General features: G+C 41.4%; 1 protein-coding gene across 1 annotated transcript in view; it reads left to right on the top strand.

The window, feature by feature from the left end:
* Nucleotides 1-23,540, top strand: part of LOC122554608 (procollagen galactosyltransferase 2-like) — a 181,985-nt gene that overhangs the window by 142,885 nt on the left and 15,560 nt on the right. The window contains exons 7-10 of the mRNA XM_043699912.2: nt 7,180-7,256; nt 10,909-11,015; nt 15,328-15,460; nt 18,370-18,497. Of these exons, the coding sequence (XP_043555847.1) occupies nt 7,180-7,256; nt 10,909-11,015; nt 15,328-15,460; nt 18,370-18,497 (445 nt within the window). The remainder of the gene's footprint in view (nt 1-7,179; nt 7,257-10,908; nt 11,016-15,327; nt 15,461-18,369; nt 18,498-23,540) is intronic.

Below are 23,540 nucleotides of genomic sequence, written 5' to 3'. Positions count from 1 at the left end.
GGAGCTTCTGAACCAGAACCCTGCGTTTGTGCAGTGCAGCCACAGTTATGAAATGAGAATTACTCACCCAACATGTAATGCAGTGGAAGGGAATGCCTATGTTGTTTCTTCAAACTAGGTTAATGGAATTCAGAAACTATGGGGCTGTGTTAAACTTATGGGAGCTCATAGCAGACCACCTGAAGAGAACTAATGCAACGGTTTTCGTCTACTCATTACAAAGGGCATGTGGCAGCAATGTAGAAAGTGCCAAAAAGATTTACACAGGGTTTACCACAACTGGCAAGACTGAACAGGCCGGGGCTTTGTTCACTCAGTAAGGCTACACGAAGCAGTGATCTGACAAATGTCTCTAAAGTTATGTAAGCATTTGAAAGGTTTGATGCAGAGAACGTGTTTTAACTTGTGAGGGAATCCAAAATTAATGTGACAAATATTGGGCAGTTACTATTTTATTAGAAAGCGAGGATCAACTCTTTTTGTTTAATGAGTAGTTAAAATGTAGAAATAGCACTAGAGAGAGCATTGGAGGCAACTGCCATGGAGGCAGATATGACGGGTCGTGACAGGACATAGGTAAAATGACAGGACATTCTGATCAGGTGAAATGAAGTAGAGTGGGAGCAGATTAATGTGGAGCAGAGGGTCCACCAAAGATCCATTGGACTAAATATCCCTTTACAGATATTTAATGTCATGTATTTATTCAAACCCTAACATAAATTTGATTTGATTTGATTGTTATTCAAACCCATTGCCCCATTCAACCTGATCATGGGCTGATTTATACCTCAACACCTTGTAATTACATTGTCTTTGTGTCCTTTGATACTCTTAACTCACAATGTTTTATTAATCTCCCTCCCGAAGGCTTCAACTTTCCTGTTAATGTAGAGCTCGAATCCTTGGAATGTAAAACAGTGCATAATTTTAGAAGTTTTTTACATCATAAAGCCATCAATTGTGTCCAGAATCAGTTGTTAAATTTTGTTGCTCAGAATCTTTCCAAGTGAAGAATGTATTGCATTTTCTGAAGTTATTTTAATCCTATAATATCAGTGCAAAGTGGTTTGTCTTCACATCAATGATGTGCTTACATTATTAATATAGTCTGGCTGTGCAGTACATGATGATGAAAGCACCATAGTCTACGACAAGCGAACCAGGACAATGAAGAGAGACTGGGGAGAGGCAGCTCAGGATTTGTGAAAACAACACTTTTTTATTTTCGATGCTTGTTTCAGAGATCATACAGCATTATCCACTCTCACAGGTACAATTTACAGGTGTGGAAGAAGGATGGGTACTTTTGGACACTTGCTCAGAAAAACGGAAAAGCACTTTGCCCCTGTACAACAGCATGTAGTCTAACTGACCTGGTTGAACGTCATTTAGTTATAAGGAACGTGGCCAGGAAAATTAATGATTGTATTGTGAGAATTAAAATTCCACGTCTACCCTTTTGTCATATAAGTCATGCTGTGGTCATTCAATGGTAGTGTCAAAAAGTAGTTGACATGCATTTTATTTTGAAGTTAACGTGAGAAACCTCTCTAGATGGAAAGGTCTGAAAAATGTGGAAACTCCATTTGACCTCAAGTTCATTAACCCTGTCAGGTGGAGGTTTACGGATAGGCAAGAAAGTGCAGTAATGATGACAAACGGGCCTCTTCACCTGCTGGTAAGGCATTGAGGAGAAATATGCCCATAAAATTCAGTGAACCGATGGGAATAGAGCTGTGAGCAAAACACCTGGAAGCTCATGAAATCTCAATGCTGACAATCCCTCAGGCATCTTAACTTTTATGAATGATGAGAGAAACAGAAAGCAAGCGCTGAATGTGATTTGCATGGGGCTGGCATCTCAAAATAAATGCTCAGTACAGTTCACCAGAGTTAGTTCAGCATTAGCTTCCTGATGAAGATAATCCTGCACTGGCATCCACTTTCCCATTGCAAGGACACACAAATCACTCATTGTGCCTCATACTGTTGAAGAGTGACATTCAGAGTGAATTTTAACTCATGAAACACATATTAAAAGGCAGTAACAAACCTGAAAACAGGAGTCTTGGACAATTGAAACATAAACAGAAATTGCTGGAAAACCTCAGCAGATCTGGCAGTATTTGTGAAGGGAAAAACTCAGTTCTGAAAGAAAGGTCACTGGACCCGAAATGTTAACCCTGCTTTCTCTCTACAGATGCTGCCATACCTGCTGAGTTTTTCCTATAATTTCTGATTTTGTTCTTGATTTCCCGCAACTTCGGTTCTTAAGTTTTTTTTCTTGGATAATAGACTAATGTGATTGGTGTCAGAGCTAATTTCATTTCGATTGTCAACCTTTCTATCAGTGGTTACATTGTGCAGCAAGCATGGACATTGTCATTGTTCCACTCTATAATTTGGCTAATAATTTGCTGAGGCTAATTGAAGTGCTTGCATCCACTACAGCTAAGATCAGTTAACTCAGTAAAAAACACTGGAATCTAACCCAGGCATTTTTCCATCTGTATGGAGTAGCACCTTTTCAAGAGCAGTGAGGGACGAGCAATAAACGTTAGCTAAGCAGCAACGTCCACATCCCATGACTGAACCTGATAAAAATAGAACATTTTGCCGACTGAGCTCCAGGGGACAGGCTTATCAGTGATCAACTTTCCAGTTTATTGAGCACATGTTGACTCTTTGTTGTTAGCTTAATCATTAGGAATCCTTGAAGGAATTTCCTGAAGGCTTAAACCCATTATAGAGATTTAACAACTTCACCAAGTGATTGCTGGGTCTCTTGCTGAGATATTTGTATCATCAATAGTCACAGGTGAGGCGCCGGAAGACTGGAGGTTGGCTAACGTGGTGCCACTGTTTAAGAAGAGTGGTAAGGACAAGCCAGGGATCTGCAGACCAGTGAGCCTGACGTCAGTGGTGGGCAAGTTGTTGGAGGGAATCCTGAGGAAGAGAATGTACATGTATTTGGAAAGGCAGGACTGATTAGGGATACTCAACATGGCTTTGTGCGTGGGAAATCATGTCTCACAAACTTGATTGAGTTTTTTGAGGAAGTAACAAAGAGGATTGATGAGGGCAGAGTGGTAAATGTGATCTATATGGACTTCAGTAAGGTGTTTGACAAAATTCCCCATGGGAGACTGATTAGCAAGGTTAGATCTCACGGAATACAGGGAGAACTAGCCATTTGGATACAGAACTGGCTCAAAGGTAGTAGACAGAGAGTGGTGGTGGAGGGTTGTTTTTCAGACTGGAGGCCTGTGACCAATGGAGTGCCAGAAGGATCGGTGCTGGGTCCTCTACTTTTTGTCATTTACATAAATGCTTTGGATGCAAGCATAAGAGGTACAGTTAGTATGTTTGCAGATGACGCCAAAATTGGAGGTGTCGTGGACAGTGAAGAGGGTTACCTCAGTTTACAACAGGATCTGGACCAGATGGGCCAATGGGCTGAGAAGTGGCAGATGGAGTTAAATTCAGATAAATGCAAAGTGCTGCATTTTGGGAAAGCAAATCTTAGCAAGACTTATACACTTAATGGTACGGTCCTAGGGAGTGTTGCTGAACAAAGAGACCTTGGAGTGCAGGTTCATAGCTCCTTGAAAGTGGAGTCGCAGGTAGATAGGATAGTGAAGAAGGCGTTTGGTATGCTTTCCTTTATTGGTCAGAGTATTGAGTACAGGAGTTGGGAGGTCATGTTGCAGCTGTACAGTACATTGGTTAGGCCACTGTTGGAATATTACATGCGATTCTGGTCTCCTTCCTATCGGAAAGATGTTGTGAAACTTGAAAGGGTTCAGAAAAAGATTTACAAGGATGTTGCCAGGGTTGGAGGATCTGAGCTACAGGGAGAGGCTGAACAGGCAGTGGCTGTTTTCCCTGGAGCGTTGGAGGCTGAGGGGTAACCTTATAGAGGTTTACAAAATTATGGAGCATGGATAGAGTAAATAGACAATGTCTTTTCCCTGGGGTCGGGGAGTCCAGAACTAAAGGGCATAGGTTTAGGATGAGAGGGGAAAGATATAAAAGAGACCTAATGGGCAACGTTTTCACACAGAGGGTGGTACGGGTATGGAATGAGTTGCCAGAAGAAGTAGTGGAGGCTGGTACAATTGCAACATTTAAGAGGCATTTGGATGAGTATATGAATAGGAAGGGTTTGGGCCGGGTGTTGGCAGGTGGGACTAGATTGGGTTGGGATATCTGGTCGGCATGGACAGGTTGGACCGAAGGGTCGGTTTCCATGCTGTAAATCTCTATGATTCTATGACTCTATAACTCTATTTATGCTGCAAATAAGAGGTAGGGCGGCACGGTGGCTCAGTGGTTAGCACTGCTGCCTCACAGCACCAGGGCCCAGGGTTTGATTCCCGCCTCGGGTGACTGTCTGTGTGGAGTTTGCACCTTCTCCCTGTGTCTGTGTGGGTTTTCTCTGGGTGCTTTGGTTTCCTCCCACAATCCAAAGATGTGCAGGCCAGGTGAATTGGCCGTGTTAAATTGCCCTGTCATGTTAGGTGCATTAGTCAAGGGTAAATATAGGGTAGGGGAATGGGGCTGGGTGGGTTACTCTTTGGAGGGTTGGTGTGGACTTGTTGGGTTGAAGGACGTGTTTCCATACTGTGGGGAATCGAATCTAATCATGTAGCAAACTCATAACACCAGAGAAGCTCAAGTTTCAAATTTATTACAGCTTTTAGCACATCTTGATGATTAGTACAAACTACTGAGGTGGCAGTGTTTACAGTGCTAACAGTAAATTTGCATACATTCACATGATTCTTCAAGTTTAGATTTAATCATTTTCATATTAACTTTCTCTGCATCCCTCTAAACTTGAGGACACTGGTGCTTAGCAACAAAGGTCGCTAAGGGGCATAGCTACTAGGATTTCCCTCTGGTGCCTTGTTGAAGTTGTCTGTATTTTTGTGTTGGACTTGACAGTGGGTTTTACTAAGTTAGTGGACTTTGACAATAATGAAACATATGGGTAAGGCCACACAATGATTGGTAAATAAAATTCACTGACATACATTTGATTCTTTCTATTTGTTATGTATCCATCGAGGCTAGAAGTGGAAATGGGAATATCTCTGTGGAGCAAGAGCCATTCTGACATTGTAAAGTTCATCACCTTTTCCCTCAAGAAAATTTGTCTATAAACTAACGCTATCAAGCTCCCTGGTTAACTTGAAGCTTTCCCTGACCAGCCAATATTACACATCACTAATTGCTTCATTCTGCCAAATTTTCATTTCAAGATTTACCTGTGTAACGTTGTAATGGGCAGAAGTCATTTTCTTACAAGGAGTTGCCCTTCTCAACAAGATTGCAATAGGCTGCAGGTTGTTGAAGTGGAAAGGTGGAGACTTGTAGCTGGACTGGTGGCTATAAGTGCAATTCCATTTGTATTGGCATGAAATAGATAGAACACTGATCTCCTTAGGACTGGCTCTGGGATGTGGCATTGAAAGCTTGTATAAAACCAATACAGATTTACCTATATCTAGGAAGGGTTTGGAGGGATATGGGCCGGGTGCTGGCAGGTGGGACTAGATTGGGGTGGGATATCTGGTCGGGTTGGACCGAAGGGTCTGTTTCCATGCTGTACATCTCTATGACTCTATATCTGTCACAAAGAGCCACAGTGTAGTATATACATACAGCCATTTGAAATTGGATTACTTTTATGTTAAGTAATTATTTGAATTAAGCAAAGTAGGAACAGCATGGAATTTACAGCACAGTAAAAAAGCCATTCTATCCAAATGGTATGCCAATCTTGACTTGGACCAACTTAACTTCTTCATCGAACCCTCCTACTGTTTTCTCCTTCATGTACATCTCTAGCTTCCCCTTCAATCTCTCTGAACCCATTACCACTGTGACACCTTGTGGTCGAAAGTTCCACATTCCACCAAATCCAGAATTTTTTCTCAAATTCCCTACTGGATATATTTGTGACCATGATATAATTATGGCTTTTTGTTTCAGACTCTTTCCAATGTTAGAAAGAAGTGCAATTTTCAGACAATAGCGTAAACAACTTAGGGGTGTAAATGGGAAACAGGCAATTAAATGAAGTTGCTGATTACTTTTGTTTCCAGGATTTCTATCTCTTTATTCCCACATTTGTTACATTTCCCACTCCCATTCTCAGTGGAACACTGCAAAATTCCCAGCTAAAGAGTAAAGACCATTTCAACAAATTTCCCCAATTTAAAAGGAAGTTTGTTTTTTAACCATGTATTTTTCTGCGGTGTAACACAGAAGCCTTTTGCCCACAAAGATGCAAAGCACACATGCTGGCTTCATATATATAAGTATTCCAATGAATTATTTTTTTTAAATTGGCAATGGCAGTAAAAAAATACAATTTGAAAGCATTTCTGAATCAGACCTCTGAAGAAGATTATTATTTCAATGCAACTGTATGAATGAAATACCTTTTTAAATTGGAATGCAATGTACATGACATATCAAAAGTAGTAGTTACATTGGGAGTGCAGTCAGGTATGGGCTTGTTATTAGTATTTTTAAAGAGGGAACTGATCATGTGACATTTATCTCTGGATTTTTTTTGACAATTTGTTTGCATCAGATTTGTAACATGCTTCTACATGTTTTCAGGACAAGGAGCCTCATTTACTTTCCCCTCGCAGACTATATATTTGGCGACCTAACACAAAGGCTAGGTAAAGACCACAACAAAGGACCCAAAGTCAGAAATTGAACGAATGACCAGTTGCCTTGTCTTTGGTGGCTGGGATTGAAGGAGGATTTTCCCTGAGATTTTGCTTTCAAATCATTGTCATACCTGGTCAAGTCTGATTCCATTCCATAATGTCAACCTGTCCATCATTATTGCCTCAGGCATCCTCATGCACAAAAACAAAAGAGGCAATCTATCAATCAAGATATGTAGGTGTATGAAGCATTGACAGAGCTGCACCCAGGGTTGAGGCAGCTTTAATAAATATTGTCATTTGAATTCATATGCAGTTACTCTTATATTCTGCTCATTCCCTGATTTGTATTTTCTATGAATTACCACAATTATATTCAGTTTCAATCAAATCACAATGAATCCCCAATCATTTATAAAAAGGGGGGCACTAAATTTGCTTGGTAAACACAGGCATTCTACAACGTGATTTTTTTTTTGTTTTTCAGTTAATCATCCTCCCATAGAGCCTTCCAGTAATGTTTCCACACCTGTAAAACACCTGGACAAGATGGGATTTGACGAGGTGAGAGAAAGAGGCAATACGTTTCTTGGTGAACTCGTCAGGAACTACTATCAAAGTGCAAAACCTAAATACCATGAATAGTTAGAGTGAAGACTGCCAGTTTATTTAAGATTTTGATCTTTGCTGCAGCAAGTAAGAATTAAATTAGTAGGATGCATCCAAATCAGATTCAACATAATAGGCTTTTATTAAGAATTAAATTATGGGTTAACCTATCTGTTCCTCAGTTATAAGGATCTTCTAGGGTGTAATGGGATTGGAATTTTTACATTCCATTGTGTTGGTTTAACTTGATCATCCGAATTGATTTAGCAATAATAATACAGTGACGATAGTACCAAAGATAATGTTAACATAAGTGGAATGTTAATTTTGCATTTAATTGAAAATTGTGGTTATAGGAGGGGAAGGCTATCTGTAAAAGAATTGATTTTATAAATTAGCAAACATGCTGCTCTCCATTATCAGGTAATAAAGTTATGCTGGAACTGATTTAACTTTGAAATGTCCTAGAACCAATAGCAAAAAAAATAGTGGTAATTTATTGTACTAGCAAGACAGAAGTTTTCTATTGCATTATAAATGTCTACGATAACAAACCTTTTTGAAGGTTTGAGAATCACTATTAATGGATCTCTCTCTCAAAGTGGATCAGCTACTTGCTGGGGTGAAACTTTAAGATTGCTTCCAGTTATTCTGCTCTTCAGTTCAGCTGATTCTTTAATCTAGTCAATTTTTTCCATATGACATCCCTTCTGAAACACCCAAGATCACTACAGTGCATGCAATTAAAGGATAGCATTTTTATAAATCCTACTTTTACTTAGTCTGTCTCTTGGTGGTTGTACCAAATGGGTCCTGTTGATAGATGTTAAATCCCTGTTAGTTGAAGGTAACTAGGTAAGTAGATGTTGGGTGTTGATTAGCTGATTATATTTAGATGTGCCAAGAAAGTACTAGTCGGCAGTCAGGGTAGTTGGATATAAGTTCTTTGGCAAGAAATAAACATCCTCCAGAAAGGTATTCTAGCTTTTGCACATTGGCTCCATCATGACTGAGGAAGATTTGCTCCCGCTCCAGTTCAATGGATTCTAAAGATGGCTAATGAGTCAATTGCACAATGTGCAGATTTTGATGCATGCAGGACAGGGGTCACTTGAAGGGTTTAGTAGCTGGGATGTTTGCAGGGTTGTGTTCTCTCTCCGTTGCCTTGACTTCAGCTCTTGACAGTCTCTACATGTGTTCAGTAGTTTCCTGAATGAGATTTCTCTAAGCCTATGAATTGGACCACTTCAGAAATACTTTGAAGACCCCTGAAGCATTTCTGCTGTCTTCCTAGGAGTAAATGAGTTCCACGCAGTGTGGTTACTTTGGGAATCTGGTGGTGGGCTTATGAAAGACATGTCTTCCCCCAGCTGATTTAGTTTTGATTAATTATTATTTAATTAATTATTATTAATTATTGCTGGATTTGTTTGCTTGGGAGAGGATACTGCTTTTAGATTGTGTTTCCTATCACTCAATGTGGTATTATAAATAGAAAAGTGTGCAAAGAATTTAATTGGCTCCTGATAATTGTGCAAGTTGAAAATGAGTTTGATTGATTTTATAATCAGAATCAGTTCATTAATTTTAAGGGCCTAATTAATTAACTGGTTCATTTCTGAATCCAATCCAAGTTGTTTGCTTAACAGCAGTTCATTCAGATTGCATCTGGATCTGATCCTGAGCTCTTTTTAACTGTATTAACTGATGAAGCATTTTCTTTACATTGCCATCCAATCTCCCTCTAGTGAAACTGCCTTTATAAAATCAGAATGGGTGAAAGTCTATCATATTAGTCACAACTGAAAGTGTCACAAATGCAAATCATGCAAAACTCTCAAACTTAATTGCCTTGAACCTCAATGGCAACAAGTAATTGCTCAATGAGGAATGTGAGAAATAGCATCTTTAAAGTGTTTTAAAAAAAGTGCTACTAAGTTAGGCATTTTCTGCAGGATTCTCCTGATCTGGCTTCTCCCATCCTGGATTTTCTAAATATGTTGTTAACCTGCAATGATTCCGAAGTATAAACTGCTCTTGCCCCCAGGGCATGCCTTTTCACAACAGATAGCCTCTATGTCTTAAAATTACAATCTGGTTAAATCCTCTTTTTCCAACTATTGCCAAGTGGCATGAGTGTGACTCTGGGCAACTTGCTTTCTGACCTGCTGTTGTACCCTGGCAATAGCTCAGCACCTCCTACAACAACCATGATACTCAGAAAACTACAAATAAAATCCCATATCAGACTACTCTGTGGTACAGGGCCTTGGGTTTTCAACACACTGTACTGCCTTCCACTACCCTTCCTGTGGACTCTCATTCACTTGTCTGAACTAATTGAAACCTAATTGAAGTACTGTACATTCTAATCTTCACTGCATACTGTACGATGTACTGTACATTCTTTCCACTTGAATGGCCTTCCCCTGGTCACAATGTAGATGGTATTGGGATCAGAATTTAAACAGTCAGTTGCAGATCCATCGTTGCCACCCCATTCTACTCCAGAACCACACCATGCCAACATCAGTGCAGGGATAAAGCTTATCATAACTGATGACTCCTGGATGAGGATAAAATATTAGATGCCACCAGCAAATAGATGAATAACGTCAAATTAGTTTCTCAAGTTTTTGCATGATAAATTAATTTATGTTTGTCTGCATTCCATTGGAGATGGTGTGAGTGTCACTGGACTAGTAATTCAGAGACATAGATTCAAATCCCACATGGCAACTGTTGGAATTTTAAGTCCAATTAACACAACTGGAACTGAAAGGTTGTCTTAGTAATGGTGACCGTAAGGTTATCATTGGTTGCTGTAAAAATCCATCTGGTTTATTAATATTCTTTAGAAAAGGAGAGCTATCATCCCTACCTGGTCTGGCCTACGTGTGACCCCAGATCACAGTAATGTCCTTGACTCCCAACCACCCTCTGAAAAGGCTGAGCAAGCTATTCATTTTAAGGGAAAACGGCAAATGATGAATTTGACAGGAGCACAAGGATGATGAAAAGAAGGTGTACCCCATCCCATATTAGACAACTAAAAATTGCAGGGCTTAATTGGCAAGAATTGCATGATATATGCCTTAATTCATTAATTCATGCAGTATTACATTAATCCCATTTAGACAACCATTAATGGAGTATTGCAATACTTCCACCGACTCACCAATTGACAGACTATTGTGTTAATGCATTGGCACATTGATCGATGAGAATATGGATGCTGGGAAGAACCGCCCACCCTTTGAGCAGTACCTGCACCATGGAATACTTTATGTTCACCGAAAAGATGAAAATTTTATGATTCGGAATCATGATTACTTAAGCATTTGCCAGCAAGGGCTTAGTGCAAATGTGTTATGAGAACTGATGTCATTAAATGTTGACCCCCCAAATCTATTTCTGTAAGTTCGTTCTCAAAAGAAAAAGCAAAGCAGATATTGAATGTAGGTGGTTTACTTGTCTGTTTAGAAAAAACTCCAAATGTGCTTCACTGAAGAGACAAATAACCAGCAATATATAAAAGCCTTTAGACGAGCTAACAAGCAATGCCTGGTCATTGATAATAATCAAGCTAATGTGAACCTATGCTTAGATCTTCATGATAAATCTCAAGCGCAGAACGGACAGAAGACAACGAATGCTACACACACTTTATGAACAGGACATTGAAGTCAAAGTGGTGGATGCTGTGGATGGGAAGTAAGTACTGATCTTGAAGAAAATAATACATAATAACCCTGTACAGATTTTGTTTACCTATTAAAGTGTGAAATCCTATTGATTTTCTTCAGGATGCAGTTTTTTTTTGGGTAACATTTTATTTTGTGGTGAACATTGGGGTAGAAGATTCTGATGTCTGCTTCACTTGACTGGGATCCTACATTCATTTGGATGGATGTTAATGTGTCAAAGCTGTGAGCCAGCCTCCCAATGAAACCCGGGGCATGTGGGCCTGCATGCTGTGAGTTAAAGTTTCCAATACAGTCATCTAAACATGCAGAATCAACCCCGCCTTGTCGATATGCCATCCTAATTTTAAGGGCTGAACTCTCCAGCACAACCCTGTCAGAGTATTCTGAGCAGGTTTACATGAGAGGGCCCCCGAATTGGACATCTGTGTGCTCATATGGGAAGCCAGTGCGCACATCCATAGAATCCTTACAGTGTGGAAACAAGTCCACACCGACCCTCCGAACAGCATCACACCCAGATCCATCCCCCTATCTTTTTCCCTGTAACCTGCATTTCCTATGGCTAACACACCTAACTGATACACATCCCTGTATACTATGGGCAACTTAGCATCACCAATCCACCTAACGTGAAATGTGGGAGGAGACCAGGTCAACTGGCAGAAACCCACGGAGACACAGGGAGAATGTGCAAACTTCACACAGATGGTCGCCCAAGGTTGGAATCGAACCCAGGCCCTGGCACGTTGAGGAAATCAGTGCTAACCACTGAGTCACTATAGTGGGTGGCTGGATTGAGTGCAACCCCATAACCACCCTCCCCCTCCCCCCAACCCCCCCCCCACCCCCCCTCCCCTGGCAGTGGGGAACTCTAGCTGATTTCTATCCAGTGCAAAGGGAACAGCTGAACTAGGGGAAGCATGAGATCCCAGCCAGGAAGGGCATCAGCAAGGTCCAGTCTGACTCCAGCCCAACTGACAGAGGCAAGCGCTGCTGGAGAAGAGGGGAGATTTGAGGGCATCCCAAAATGGCGAGCGCTGAAAATGGCCTCCTTTTTCAGTGGTAAGGGGGATGACAAAGTGGGGACCCTGGGGTGGGAGGGTTGGAAGTTTGGCCCTCTGGGCTGGGCCTGAACTGGCCCCCTACCACCACCTCGTGGACGCCATGGTGGACGCACCCCCCCCCCCCCCTCCCTCACACTACCCCCATGCAGCCAGATACCACATTCTGGGCCCTGCTCCAATCAGACGTTGACCCCATAGAACCCGTGGTTCCCAATACAGCAGGGGGTCGCCCTCCCCCCACCCCCCACACGCTGTTTTGCAGAGTGGGGAAGAGTGGGGTTGCTTGGCTCCTCACTGGACTTCCCTTGCCTCCCATTGTGGAGCAGTTCGCATGCTGTTGCGGCACCCGGCTGCGGGCAAAGTAGTTTTTGCACTGGGGGCTCCTTTGACACGCAGTCCACGTGTTCCTGTGGCATCCGACTCAAGCGGAAAGTCATTTCAAGGAAGAAGGACAACAATCGGGGAGCAACCATTGGAGGTTTCCAACTGCCTTTCCTGTCCCCCACCTACAAACTCTGTACCATGGAGCCTGGAAAATTCTGCACCAAATCTCTGCCATGGCACGCAAAACAAAAAAAAACTTTAATGTGTAGCTTATACTCTGGTAATTCTTTGTCATGTTTATTTTCTGTGTTTATCAGGTTTCCTATGTTTATTTCCCCATTAATTTTGAAGGGTTCCAGTGATAAACAGAGAGAGGAAAAACAGGAAGTTCTGATTGGGAGGTAAAAAAGCAGGCTTTGACCAGTGAAGAACGCTGATGAAATAGTCATACAATGGTGACAACGGAGAAAGAGGCCATCAGGTCCATGCTATCTCTCTGCAGGAGCAACCTGTCTCATCCTACTCCCTACCAATATATCGTAGAATGCACTCTGTCTGTATACATTTCCTTTCCTCAGACACTTATTCATTTTTCATTTGAGAACCAAGATTAAATCCACATTGTCAGGCAATGTATTGCTGAGTCGAGAGTGGGGTGCTGGAAAAGCACAGCAGGTCACTCTGATATCAAGCATCTGCAGGCCTCACTTTCTCCTAATGTAATGCTGACCCTAAACACCTTCTTAAAACACTTCCTTTATCTGCCATCTTTTCTTTTGTCAGTCATTGTATATCAGAGTCCTATGGTCTTGACCCTTCAGCCAATGGGAACTGTTTCGCCCTATCTGGTTGACCCAGCCTTCCCCATGATTTTGAGCGAATCTTCTCTAAGAAGGACAGTCTCAGTTTCTCCACTCTATCCACCCCACTGATATTCTTCATCCCTGGAACCATTTCATTGATCTTATTTTTCTCCTCTGCGCTTTTTCTAATGCCTTCATATCACTTTAAAGTGCAGTTCCCAGAACTAGACACAGTACTTCCCTTGAAGCTGAAGCGATATTTAATACAGGTTCATCATAATTCCTTGCTCCAGATTTTCAGATGGCAAGACAATTGTTGTTCCCTGTGTAGTTGGGAATTGCACTTGGAGATCCTAATAAATCCCTAGGAATTGTTAAAGAAGATTTTGCTGAGCAATTCCCCTACCCCGAGAATCCTCTGAAACCATGCATTTAAATCAGAGAATTAAGGGCTGTTCGGAATAGTTACTCAGAAAACGTTAGTCTATTAAATACATTAGACTAACTCCTGAGTACCTGTTCACCAAATTCCCATACTTACTCAAACAACCACAAGCCTACTTTCCCCAGACCACATATAACCTTCAAACCTGACCTATCCCCCACTGACACCAAGGACCCAAACCCAACCCCCCAACTAACCAACCCATTAACTCCTCCCCCCTACTCCTCGTTCATGGTCTGACTCCTCTCAATGCCAGTGCCACCACTGCCATACTTGAAACCCATTGGACCTGAGTCTACCCAAGAATCCTGACCTATCCTAAACCCTTCATCACTTATAATGCTTGCCATCTTGTACCCTTGTATCTTGCCCAGCTGGCATACCCCCACACCATCAACCCATCTACTTGCCTTACCCCCACCCCCAGCACCCTAACATTACATTAACCTTATGTACTACCCACAGCAGCTGTCAAAATGGTCTTTAAGTTTTAGAATACATCAGCTGACTGCTTTGAAAAGGGGTTTGGTTTGTCTTTCTTTCAATATTTCCGTGCAGCGAGATGAAATAACTCCAGAGGCCAGTATCCCATCACCAAGTCACTCTTTATTCACACATGAACAGTCCTTGACTCTAGCCCTGCCTCTTCAGAGTGTCAGAATCTCTGTCCCTCCTGTTTATGTCTGTCAGTCAGTGCTCCCTAATTGGGGCTGTTAACTTGGTCCAATCAGGAAACTCATATTCTGCGATGTCCAGCTGGCTGACCTCATTGCAATCACAACACAAGAGAACTGTTGGAATAGAAGTATGATTATGCATTTCTAAAGGAGCCCAGAGCAGAATATCCTGTCAGAAAAGTGGAGCTCTCTTCTTGTCTAAACAAAAGAAGGGCTGGAAAACAATCCATGTAACATGCTAATTTCTTGGAAAATCCACTACTTCACTTTTGTGCTCTATGCTTGTAGTTAGCCCAAGATCTGTATACTTCAACTGATTTTGAAATATATTCTATCTTCAGTGACTCATGCACATGTGCCCTACTGCATGCATTATCAAGCTATGGTTTTGTCTTATTTGCTTCTCCTCTGTTTTCCTCCCAAGATGAATCTGTGCATCAAATTTCACCTTGTATGTCCACTGCCCTGTCTGTGTTCTCTTGGCATTTAACACTACCCTCCTGTCGGTTGACAGATAGTGCAAGTGTTGCATCATAGATAGGTTGTGCTCTGTACACAAGTCTAAATCATTAACATATGTCAGCAGAAGAAGTGGTCCTGACACTGACGCCCAGGGGCTCTACTGTGTACCATCCTCTGGTCTGAGATGGGAGAGATGATGCTAACCCGAGCATAGTAGCTTTGGTTCTGATGACTCCATATTGAACAAGCAGGGTTTATGCTGCAATGAATTGACAATGCTATCAACTCAGGACAAGGATTTTAAACAGTGGTCCATATGACTTCAAACCCTATATTGCAACGTAAGATTGATCAGATTAATGCCATACCTTCTGTGGAACATTATACAATGGAACTGGGACTTAATAATGAAAGGAAAACCGGCAGGCTCAGTAGTCATTCCAGGTTATTTCACACCATGAAGGGGTCATTCCACAACAGTTTTTAACCTCCCTCCAACTCAGAAATAGGACATAATAATGTGACAGATGTTTTGTATTGACAGAGCCCTCAACACAAGCCATCTGAAAGCTCTTAACATTGAAATGTTACCAGGGTATCATGACCCTTACTCAGGAAGAATACTGACACGGGGAGAGATAGGCTGCTTCCTGAGCCATTATTATATCTGGAAAGAGGTAAGAAAATTGATCCTAATGCACTTGTTCACCTATTTACAAGCGTTTGTAGGTGCATTGCTACTTGGAGTATGTTTGTCTTGCTACAACGATTTCATTACAGTTCTGAGAATGTTTCAACACTTGAGGGAAATGCAAACGGATGTCTTAGATGCAAAACACTACAGATGCTGGAAATTTAAAATTACAATTGAAACAAGGCCTGAAACTTTCAGCAGATTGGGCAGCATCTGAGGGGATAGAAACAGAGTTAGCATTTCCGATTAATGGCCCTTCAACAGATCAGAAGAGAAAGTGATGTTGAGTGTAAAATTTCTTAAATTTCTGTTTCTTTTTCATGTTGCCTGAAAGATTAACGCTGTTTCTCTCCAGTTGCCACCAGATCAGCTGATTTTTTTTCTCGCTGGTTTTTGGTCTTAATATTGGCATATTTTACACAGAACCATAATTTCAGAAATTAAATCCTTGCTTAGTATTTATTTAGTAGAGAGTGTTGCCCCTCTCCTTCGTTGTGCCTCTTGTGCCATCTCTGATGGAGAGAGGGAGTTGTCCTGCTCCAGTTATTCTGCTGTATTCAGTCACACAACAATCCACTATTCCTCCTAGAAGTAATTGGAATGATCAAAGATTAGCTATTCCCCATGGCAATCTTGTAGATTTTCTAAGGGAGTAATATCCGAGAGATGCTGGCAGAGGATTAGGCCTGGATGCTCAACCAGGCCCAGTCTGCCTCACATGGCTGTTGATATTACAGATCAGAGTGCCTCTTTTACTCATGCTTGCATTAGAAGGAAATTTCCATGAAAGGGAGCATTGCTATTGTGAATAACTTTATGCAAATAGTGATAGGGATATACCATGCCTCAAACCTACCAATTGATTATTTTTATGCTGGATTATCCTGGAATATAGTGCAGATCATTGTGTAACTGAATCCACCAGAATAAGGGGAGCAGTACAGCTCCCCATCTCTTTTATCAATCGATTAATCTGTTTCCTCTTCAGTAAAATTCTACCATCATTTTTTCCAGTCTTTTGAATAATAATTTTGCTCCCCATTGTGACAGATTGTAACTTTAAAGCTGTCGTGTGCATTGCAAGTGTTAAGTCTTTAAATCCCATCAATCAATTAACTATTAAACAGTCTTATCAGCAACCTGTCACTCCATTTGAGAGTACATCCTGGACCTCTCATAATTTTTCATAACTTCTTGGATTAATAGAAAATGAACATCAGTTGTTCACTATTTTATAAAGTGGCTACATGCATACCAATGTTTTCAATTTCAATCTGAATCGCTGAGCTAGCATCTAATGTATATTCATTTTAAATACTAGCACAATATAGTGACTAAATAAAAGCCAAAATGGAATAAGATATCATCTCTCCATATTAGAATAAAACCATTTCTTGTTTGCGATAATACGTGTCTATTAATCAGGAAATGTTGTACAGATTTACCAATCTCCCTAGCAATGACACTTGTGAGACCAGATAGTAACTCCTCGGTCATAATAACTTGCCTGATTTACAATAGTCAGTTGACAAAACACGACATGAGTTATATATCACCAGATGTGAGCAATCAGCAATTATTTTCCAGTGTCTGGTGTACAATTAGCTGTCTCTTTTGACAGTGTTGGACAAAGTATCCATCTTCACACACGTTCAAGCTTGATGTACTATGAATATCACGCTTTGCATTTTAAATAGCAGGTTTTGGCACCTAGACAAATCACCACTGATCTCGGGCATAAACATCACAGGGAATCTGTGGTGGAAAACACAAACTGTTTAACAAAGAAGATAGCGCCACCTATGCAGAGATCAACGAACTGCTTTTAACTCACAAATGTTTAGGTAGAATTTTAAATTTGATCTGCGCAAAGGTGAATTGCTCCTATAGAAAACTTAGATATATATCTGTGCTGTAACCACATTCCAGTTGACAGATGCTACTTCAGTTATTTAATTGGGAAATTAAGCATACGGTACTTTGCACATTGAAATGTTCTGGCTTTAGTAAAAATGCTTAGTTTACAGCTGATTTGCATCTCAATTTACACGTATCTTAAATCTAAGATCTTCTGCCCTTGCTATCACATGCTCAACAGCAGAGTACTGCATGTTAATAATGTGCCCATCACTAAACCAATCAATGTGTAAACCCTGTACACACACACACATTTATAAACATACTCAGATTTCTAGCACCTGAACCTGACCATTTCTGCCCCTCTCCTCTAAAAGGTGGGTGATTTTGACTGGCTAGCTACTGAGGTAGTTCTATTTCAAACCACGTCTGCCCTTATTCAATGCCCTCCTTCACTCACACTCTCCCCATCATGGACCCAGCTGCTTTTTCAACTGCAGGACAACATTGAACCCTTTTAGATCCCTCTGGAGTGGCCAAGACCTCTGAGCAGCTGCTCAATATTAATGGAGTCAGCAGCACCAGCCAGAGTGCAGTTGTGGTCTAATCCAAACATTCGTTGTTGAGGAGTCTCCACTGACTAAACTAGAATTCTGTCTAGCCACTGACAAAGGCTATTGCTTGACTCTGTAACTGGCTAACTAACTAAATAAATCAGATTTCGTTCATCCACCTTGGTTCTGTAATTCTTGTCAAGCATAAATCAGTCAATCATAATCTTGAGTTTTTTAAATGTCTCTCAGCATCAGTGGTTTTCTGAGAGAAAGTTCTAGATTTCAACAAGCTGTTGTATAAAGTAGCAATTCCTGATTTCATCACTGAGTAGCCTAGCATTGATTTTAAGGCTATGCTCCATGTTTTAGACTCTTCCACTAGCGAAAATAATTTATCTCGATCTACCCTAGAGATAAATATCTTAAACGCTTCAACTCAGTGCAACAGAACAGTTTTAAATGTTCTGTCCCTGTCATGCAGGTCATTGACCGAGGGTTGCAGACCGTCCTTGTCCTGGAGGATGACAATAGGTTTCAGCCACATTTTCGAAGAAGGATGACAAAGCTAATGGAAGATATTGAGGAGAACCAGCTGGACTGGGACCTGATGTGAGTCTGAATGTGCGACAAGTGATTAGAAGCTCAGGGTAGAATCCTATCCATCTGAGATATGGTGGGGAAGGTGGCAGAAAGGGGAGAGAAATCTGGTGTGATAGCATCGGAGAAATACCTGCCACATTCCACAGCAATTACAGAGTTGGTGGGAAGGCCCAAATTTCACCACTGGCTCACTGTCAATTGAGGATCTGAACTGGTTCAGTTCTGACCACTGCACTGCATTGCTATGGGTAATTCCATTCCCACTGAATGAGAACAGTATCAGCCTGTCCAAATGGCAAACAGTTTGGAGGGGTGTGGGAGCAATCCCTTGATCTGGCGCTATCTAGGGATAATCAGGGGTCATGGATGGGGAGCAAGGGTGTCATCGCTGTGAAACATCACATTGCCCTTGCGCCTTTGACCCCTACATTCTTTGACCCTCCTTTCAGCCCACATTCCATGATGCCCTGCTCTCATCTCCATCCCATTATTTCTTGTTTGCAGTGTGGCGGGGGATGGTGAGGAGAGGCACTTGGCATGTCACATGTATTGTGGCACCTGTCACCACACAAAAAAAAATGATATATTTCCAATCTTAAAATTGAACATTGCAGAATCCTTCTGTTTCCTGAATTAGATTTCCACAAGAACCTGCAATGTGAGAACTCGGACTCAATTTGCTGATTTAAACGGGGAATAGAACAATTTTCAACCTGCAGCTTCTGGGGTCGCTGTGAGGCAGCAAGCTGGACATTAGTCTCTCAGTCCTTAAAGCGCTGATCCCAATAGAGCCTTGACTGATAAGATTTTCTGGTGTCTGTAATGGTCTGGAAGGAAGTCAGTGCAAACTTTCAGTTTAGCTCAGAGGGAATAGCCTTACAATGGAAAATCTCTTTCTTAAATCACTGCTGGTTTCAGGATGACACGGCGGGTTAGACCATAGGATGGTGCAGCATATGTTGCCTTTCTTATTTGGGTCTGATGCACTTTAGGTCATTATTCTGCATCCAGCCATGTTCCTGGGAACAGTTGATGATAATACTGGCCTTCAGGACTAAGGCTAAATTAAGCCATCTCTGCAAAGTATTTGTATCTCTCTCACAATCTGCCTTTCTATCTATTTTAGTGTACAGTTGGTTCTGTAATACAATAGTCCCATTCTCGTGCAATCTCATATTATAAGAAAATTGTGCAATAGCAGTGCTATTTAAATAATGAAGCTGGAATCACATTATATTGGCTATAAAGAAAGTTCACATTCTACAAATAACGGTCTAAATTCTTCAATCATGTTAAAGCCCATTCGAGTTGAACTTTCAAAGAACGATGAACCTGCACTCCAAGGTCTCGTTGTTCAGCAACACTCCCTAGGACCTTACCATTAAGTGTGTAAGTCCTGCTAAGATTTGCTTTCCCAAAATACAGCACCTCGCATCTATCTAAATTAAACCCCATCTGCCACTCCTTAGCTGATTAAGAACTCATTGTAATCTGAGGTAACCTTCTTGGCTGTCCACCACACCTCCAATTTTGGTGTAATCAGCAAACTTAACTAACTATACCTCTTATGTTCACATCCAAATCATTTATATAAATGATGAAAAGTAGTGGACCTAGCACTGATCCTTGTGGCACTCCACTGGTCACAGGCCTCCAGTCTGAAAAACAACCCGCTGCCACCACCACCCTCTGTCAGTTCTGTTATAACACGTTACTTCAACGCGAATTGGCTTTAATGTGATTGAAAAATTTTGACCAGTATTTGTAGAACAAGAACTTTCCTTATAGCCAATTTAACGTGATTCCAGCCCCATTAGTGTAAATGGCGTTGCTCTTGCACAATTTTCTTATAATGCGAGGTCGCATGAGAATGGGACTATCGTGTTACATCAGAACCAACCTGTACACTAAAATAGATGGAAAGTCAGATTGTGAGAGGGATACAAATAGTTTGCAGAGATGTATTGATAAGCTAAGTAGGTGGACAAAAAAAATTCGCCATTGAGGTATAATGTGTGACAATGTGAAATTTTTCATTTTGGAAGAAAGAACAAATGAACAGAATGTTATTTAGCTGCAGAGAAATAACAGAAAACTACAACACAGGGACTTGGAGATACTTGTGTACGTAACACAAAAAGCTAGCACACAGGTCAGCAAAAAAATTAGGAAGACTAATAGAATGTTGATCCTTCAAGAGCTTTGGAATTTAAGAGTTTGGAAGTCTTGCTACAACTGCATAAGGTGCTGGTGAGACCCCATCTGGAGTATAAGAACAAAGAAAAGAATAAAGAACAATACAGTACAGGAACAGGCCCTTCAGCCCTCCAAGACAGTGCTGACACTTTTTTGCCCTTCTGTACTAAAACTGTCTTCACTTACAGGATCGTTATCCCTCTTTTCCCCTCCTATCTATTCCTTCATCCAGGTGCTTCTTGAATAGTTTTATTACATCTGCTTCCACCACCTCCTCTGGCAGTACGTTTCAGGCACTTACCACCCTTTGCATGGAAACACTTGCCTTGCACATCTCTTTTAAACCTCCCTAAGCTATGCATCTTGAACCTGTGTACCCTAGTAATTGACCCCTTCACTCTGGGTAAACATCCTGATAAACTTCTTATGTACCCTCTCCAATGCATCCACATCCTTCTGGTAGTATGGTGACCAGAACTGTATGCAAAATTCCAAATGTAGCCTAACTAAACTTCTGTAAAGCTGCAGCATAACTTGCCTAACCTTATGATCAATGCCCCTTCCAGTGAAGGTAAGCGTGCCATAGGCCTTTTTACTACATTATCTATCTGTGCTGCCACCTTTCATGATCCATCTACCTATCAATACTCCTCAATGGTTCTGCCATTCACTGTAAAGTTTCCACCCATACTTGACCTGCAAAATGCATCAACTCCATCTGCTATTTTTTCTGCCTGTGCCTCCAACTGATTTGTATCCTCTGACAATCCTCCTCGCTATCTGCAACTCTACCAATCTTAGTATCATCCACAAACTTACTAATTAGACCAGCCATGTTTTCCTTCAAATCATTTATGTGGACCACGAACAGCAAAGGTCCCCGCATTGATACCTGTGGAACACCAGTCGTCACAACCCTCCATTCCGAAAAGCATCCTTCCACCGTTTCCTTCTGTCTTCTATGACTAAGTCAATTCTGTATCCACCTTGCCAGCCCAGCCCGATACCACCCCTGGTACCTTTTGTACCAGTCTGTCATGAGGGACTTTGTCAAAGACTTTACTGAAGTCCATGTAGACAACGTCAACTGCTTTTCCCTCATCAGTCATCTTTGTCACCTTCTCAAAAAAACTTGACCGAGTTAGTGAGGCATGACCTCCCTACACAAAACCACGCTGTCCATCGCTAATTAGTCCATTTGCCTCTAAATGCTTATCAATGTTATCATTTTCTAATAATTCCCTACCATCAATATGAGGCTGACAGGCCTGTAATTTCCTGGATTATCCCTGCTACCCTTCTTAAACATTGGCTGTTCTCCAGTCCTCTGGCACATCACCTGTGGCCAAAGAGAAGACAAAGATGTCTGTAAGTGCTCCAGCAATTTGTTCTTTTGCCTCCCTCAGTATTCTGGGATAGATCCCATCATGACTCAGGGACTTATCTAACTTAATACTTTTTAAGATACACAACACCACTTTATTAATAGCAACTTGGCTTAGAAATTTGACACTCCCTTCTCTGAGATCATCCTCCATCAATTCCTTTTCTTTGGTGAATACTGACACAAAGTATTCATTGAGGACCTACCCTACCTCCCCTGGCTCCACACATAGATTCCATCCTTTGAGTGGGCCACCTCTTTTCATAGCTACCCTCTTGCTTTTTATATGTGTATAAAAAGTCTTAAGATTTTCCTTATTCCTGTTTGCTAATGACTTTTCATAGCTCCTTCTAATTCCTTGTTTAAATTCTTTCCTACTTATGTACTTTCAGGGCTTCATCAGTTCCCATCATCCTGGTCCTTGCATATGCTTCCTTTTTCCTTTTGACTAAGGTCATAACATCCCTGGTCATCCAAGGTTCATGTAACTTTCCATACCTATGCTTCATTCTCGCAGAAACATGCCGCTCCTGAACTCTTATCAACTGCCATTTGGAATCTGATGTGGATTTACCCTCAAACAGCAGCCTCTAATCAAAATTCTCCATTTCCTGCCTAATTTCATTGTAGTTCACCTAACCCCAATTTAACACCTCCACCCGAGGACTGCGTTATGTCCATCCATGGGTATCTTAAAACCCACGGTTTTATGGTCACTACTCCTGAAATGCTCTCCACTGAAACTTCACTAACCTGGATGAGCTCATTTCTCAAAGCCAGGTCCAGTATAACCCCTTCCCTGATTGGGCTATTTAAATACTGTGCCAAGAAACCCCCCTGAATGGTTCTTACAAATTCTGCCCCATCCAAGGCCCTTGCACAAAGTGAGTTCGAGTCAATGTAGGGGAAGTTAAAATCACCCACCACAACAACTCTGCTGTTTTTATGTCTTTCCAAAATCTATCTACTTATTCTCTCCTCTGTCCCTCTCTGGCTGTTGAGAGGCCTGTAGTATGTATCCCCAGCATTGTGATTTCATCTTTCCTATTCCTGAATTCTACCCATATTGTGTCTCTGCATCAGTCTGCTGACATATCGTCCCTCAGTACAGCTGTGAGATACTCCTTTACCAGGAATGCAACTCCCCCACCCCACTTACATCCCTATCACACCTGAAACATCTAAGAGCTAAGAAACGCCCTGTACCTCTTTGAGCCAAGTCTCTGCGATTGCAATAAAGTTATGGTTCTCTGTTCATCTATCTTGCCTATTAGACTTCTCGCATTGAAACGCGTGCATTTCTGATCACATCTCCTGCTCTTTTCAGCGGATTTCCCTGCCTGTTCTTGTTCTTAGTCCTGTTTGCCTTGGTTTCTACCTCTTCCTCAATTTCTACAGCTACTGCCCTCCTCCCCTTCTGCTTCCTCGCCTTGCCACACTAGTTCAAACCAAATCATCCGCCACCTCCAAAC

This window comes from Chiloscyllium plagiosum, unplaced genomic scaffold (assembly GCF_037043375.1).
Source record: "Chiloscyllium plagiosum isolate Xiang-an unplaced genomic scaffold, Cpla_swu_hap1 HiC_scaffold_9, whole genome shotgun sequence".
Classification (NCBI taxonomy): Eukaryota; Metazoa; Chordata; class Chondrichthyes; order Orectolobiformes; family Hemiscylliidae; genus Chiloscyllium; species Chiloscyllium plagiosum.
Note: the sequence above shows the minus strand (reverse complement) of the source record. Positions and strands in the feature narration are given on the sequence as shown.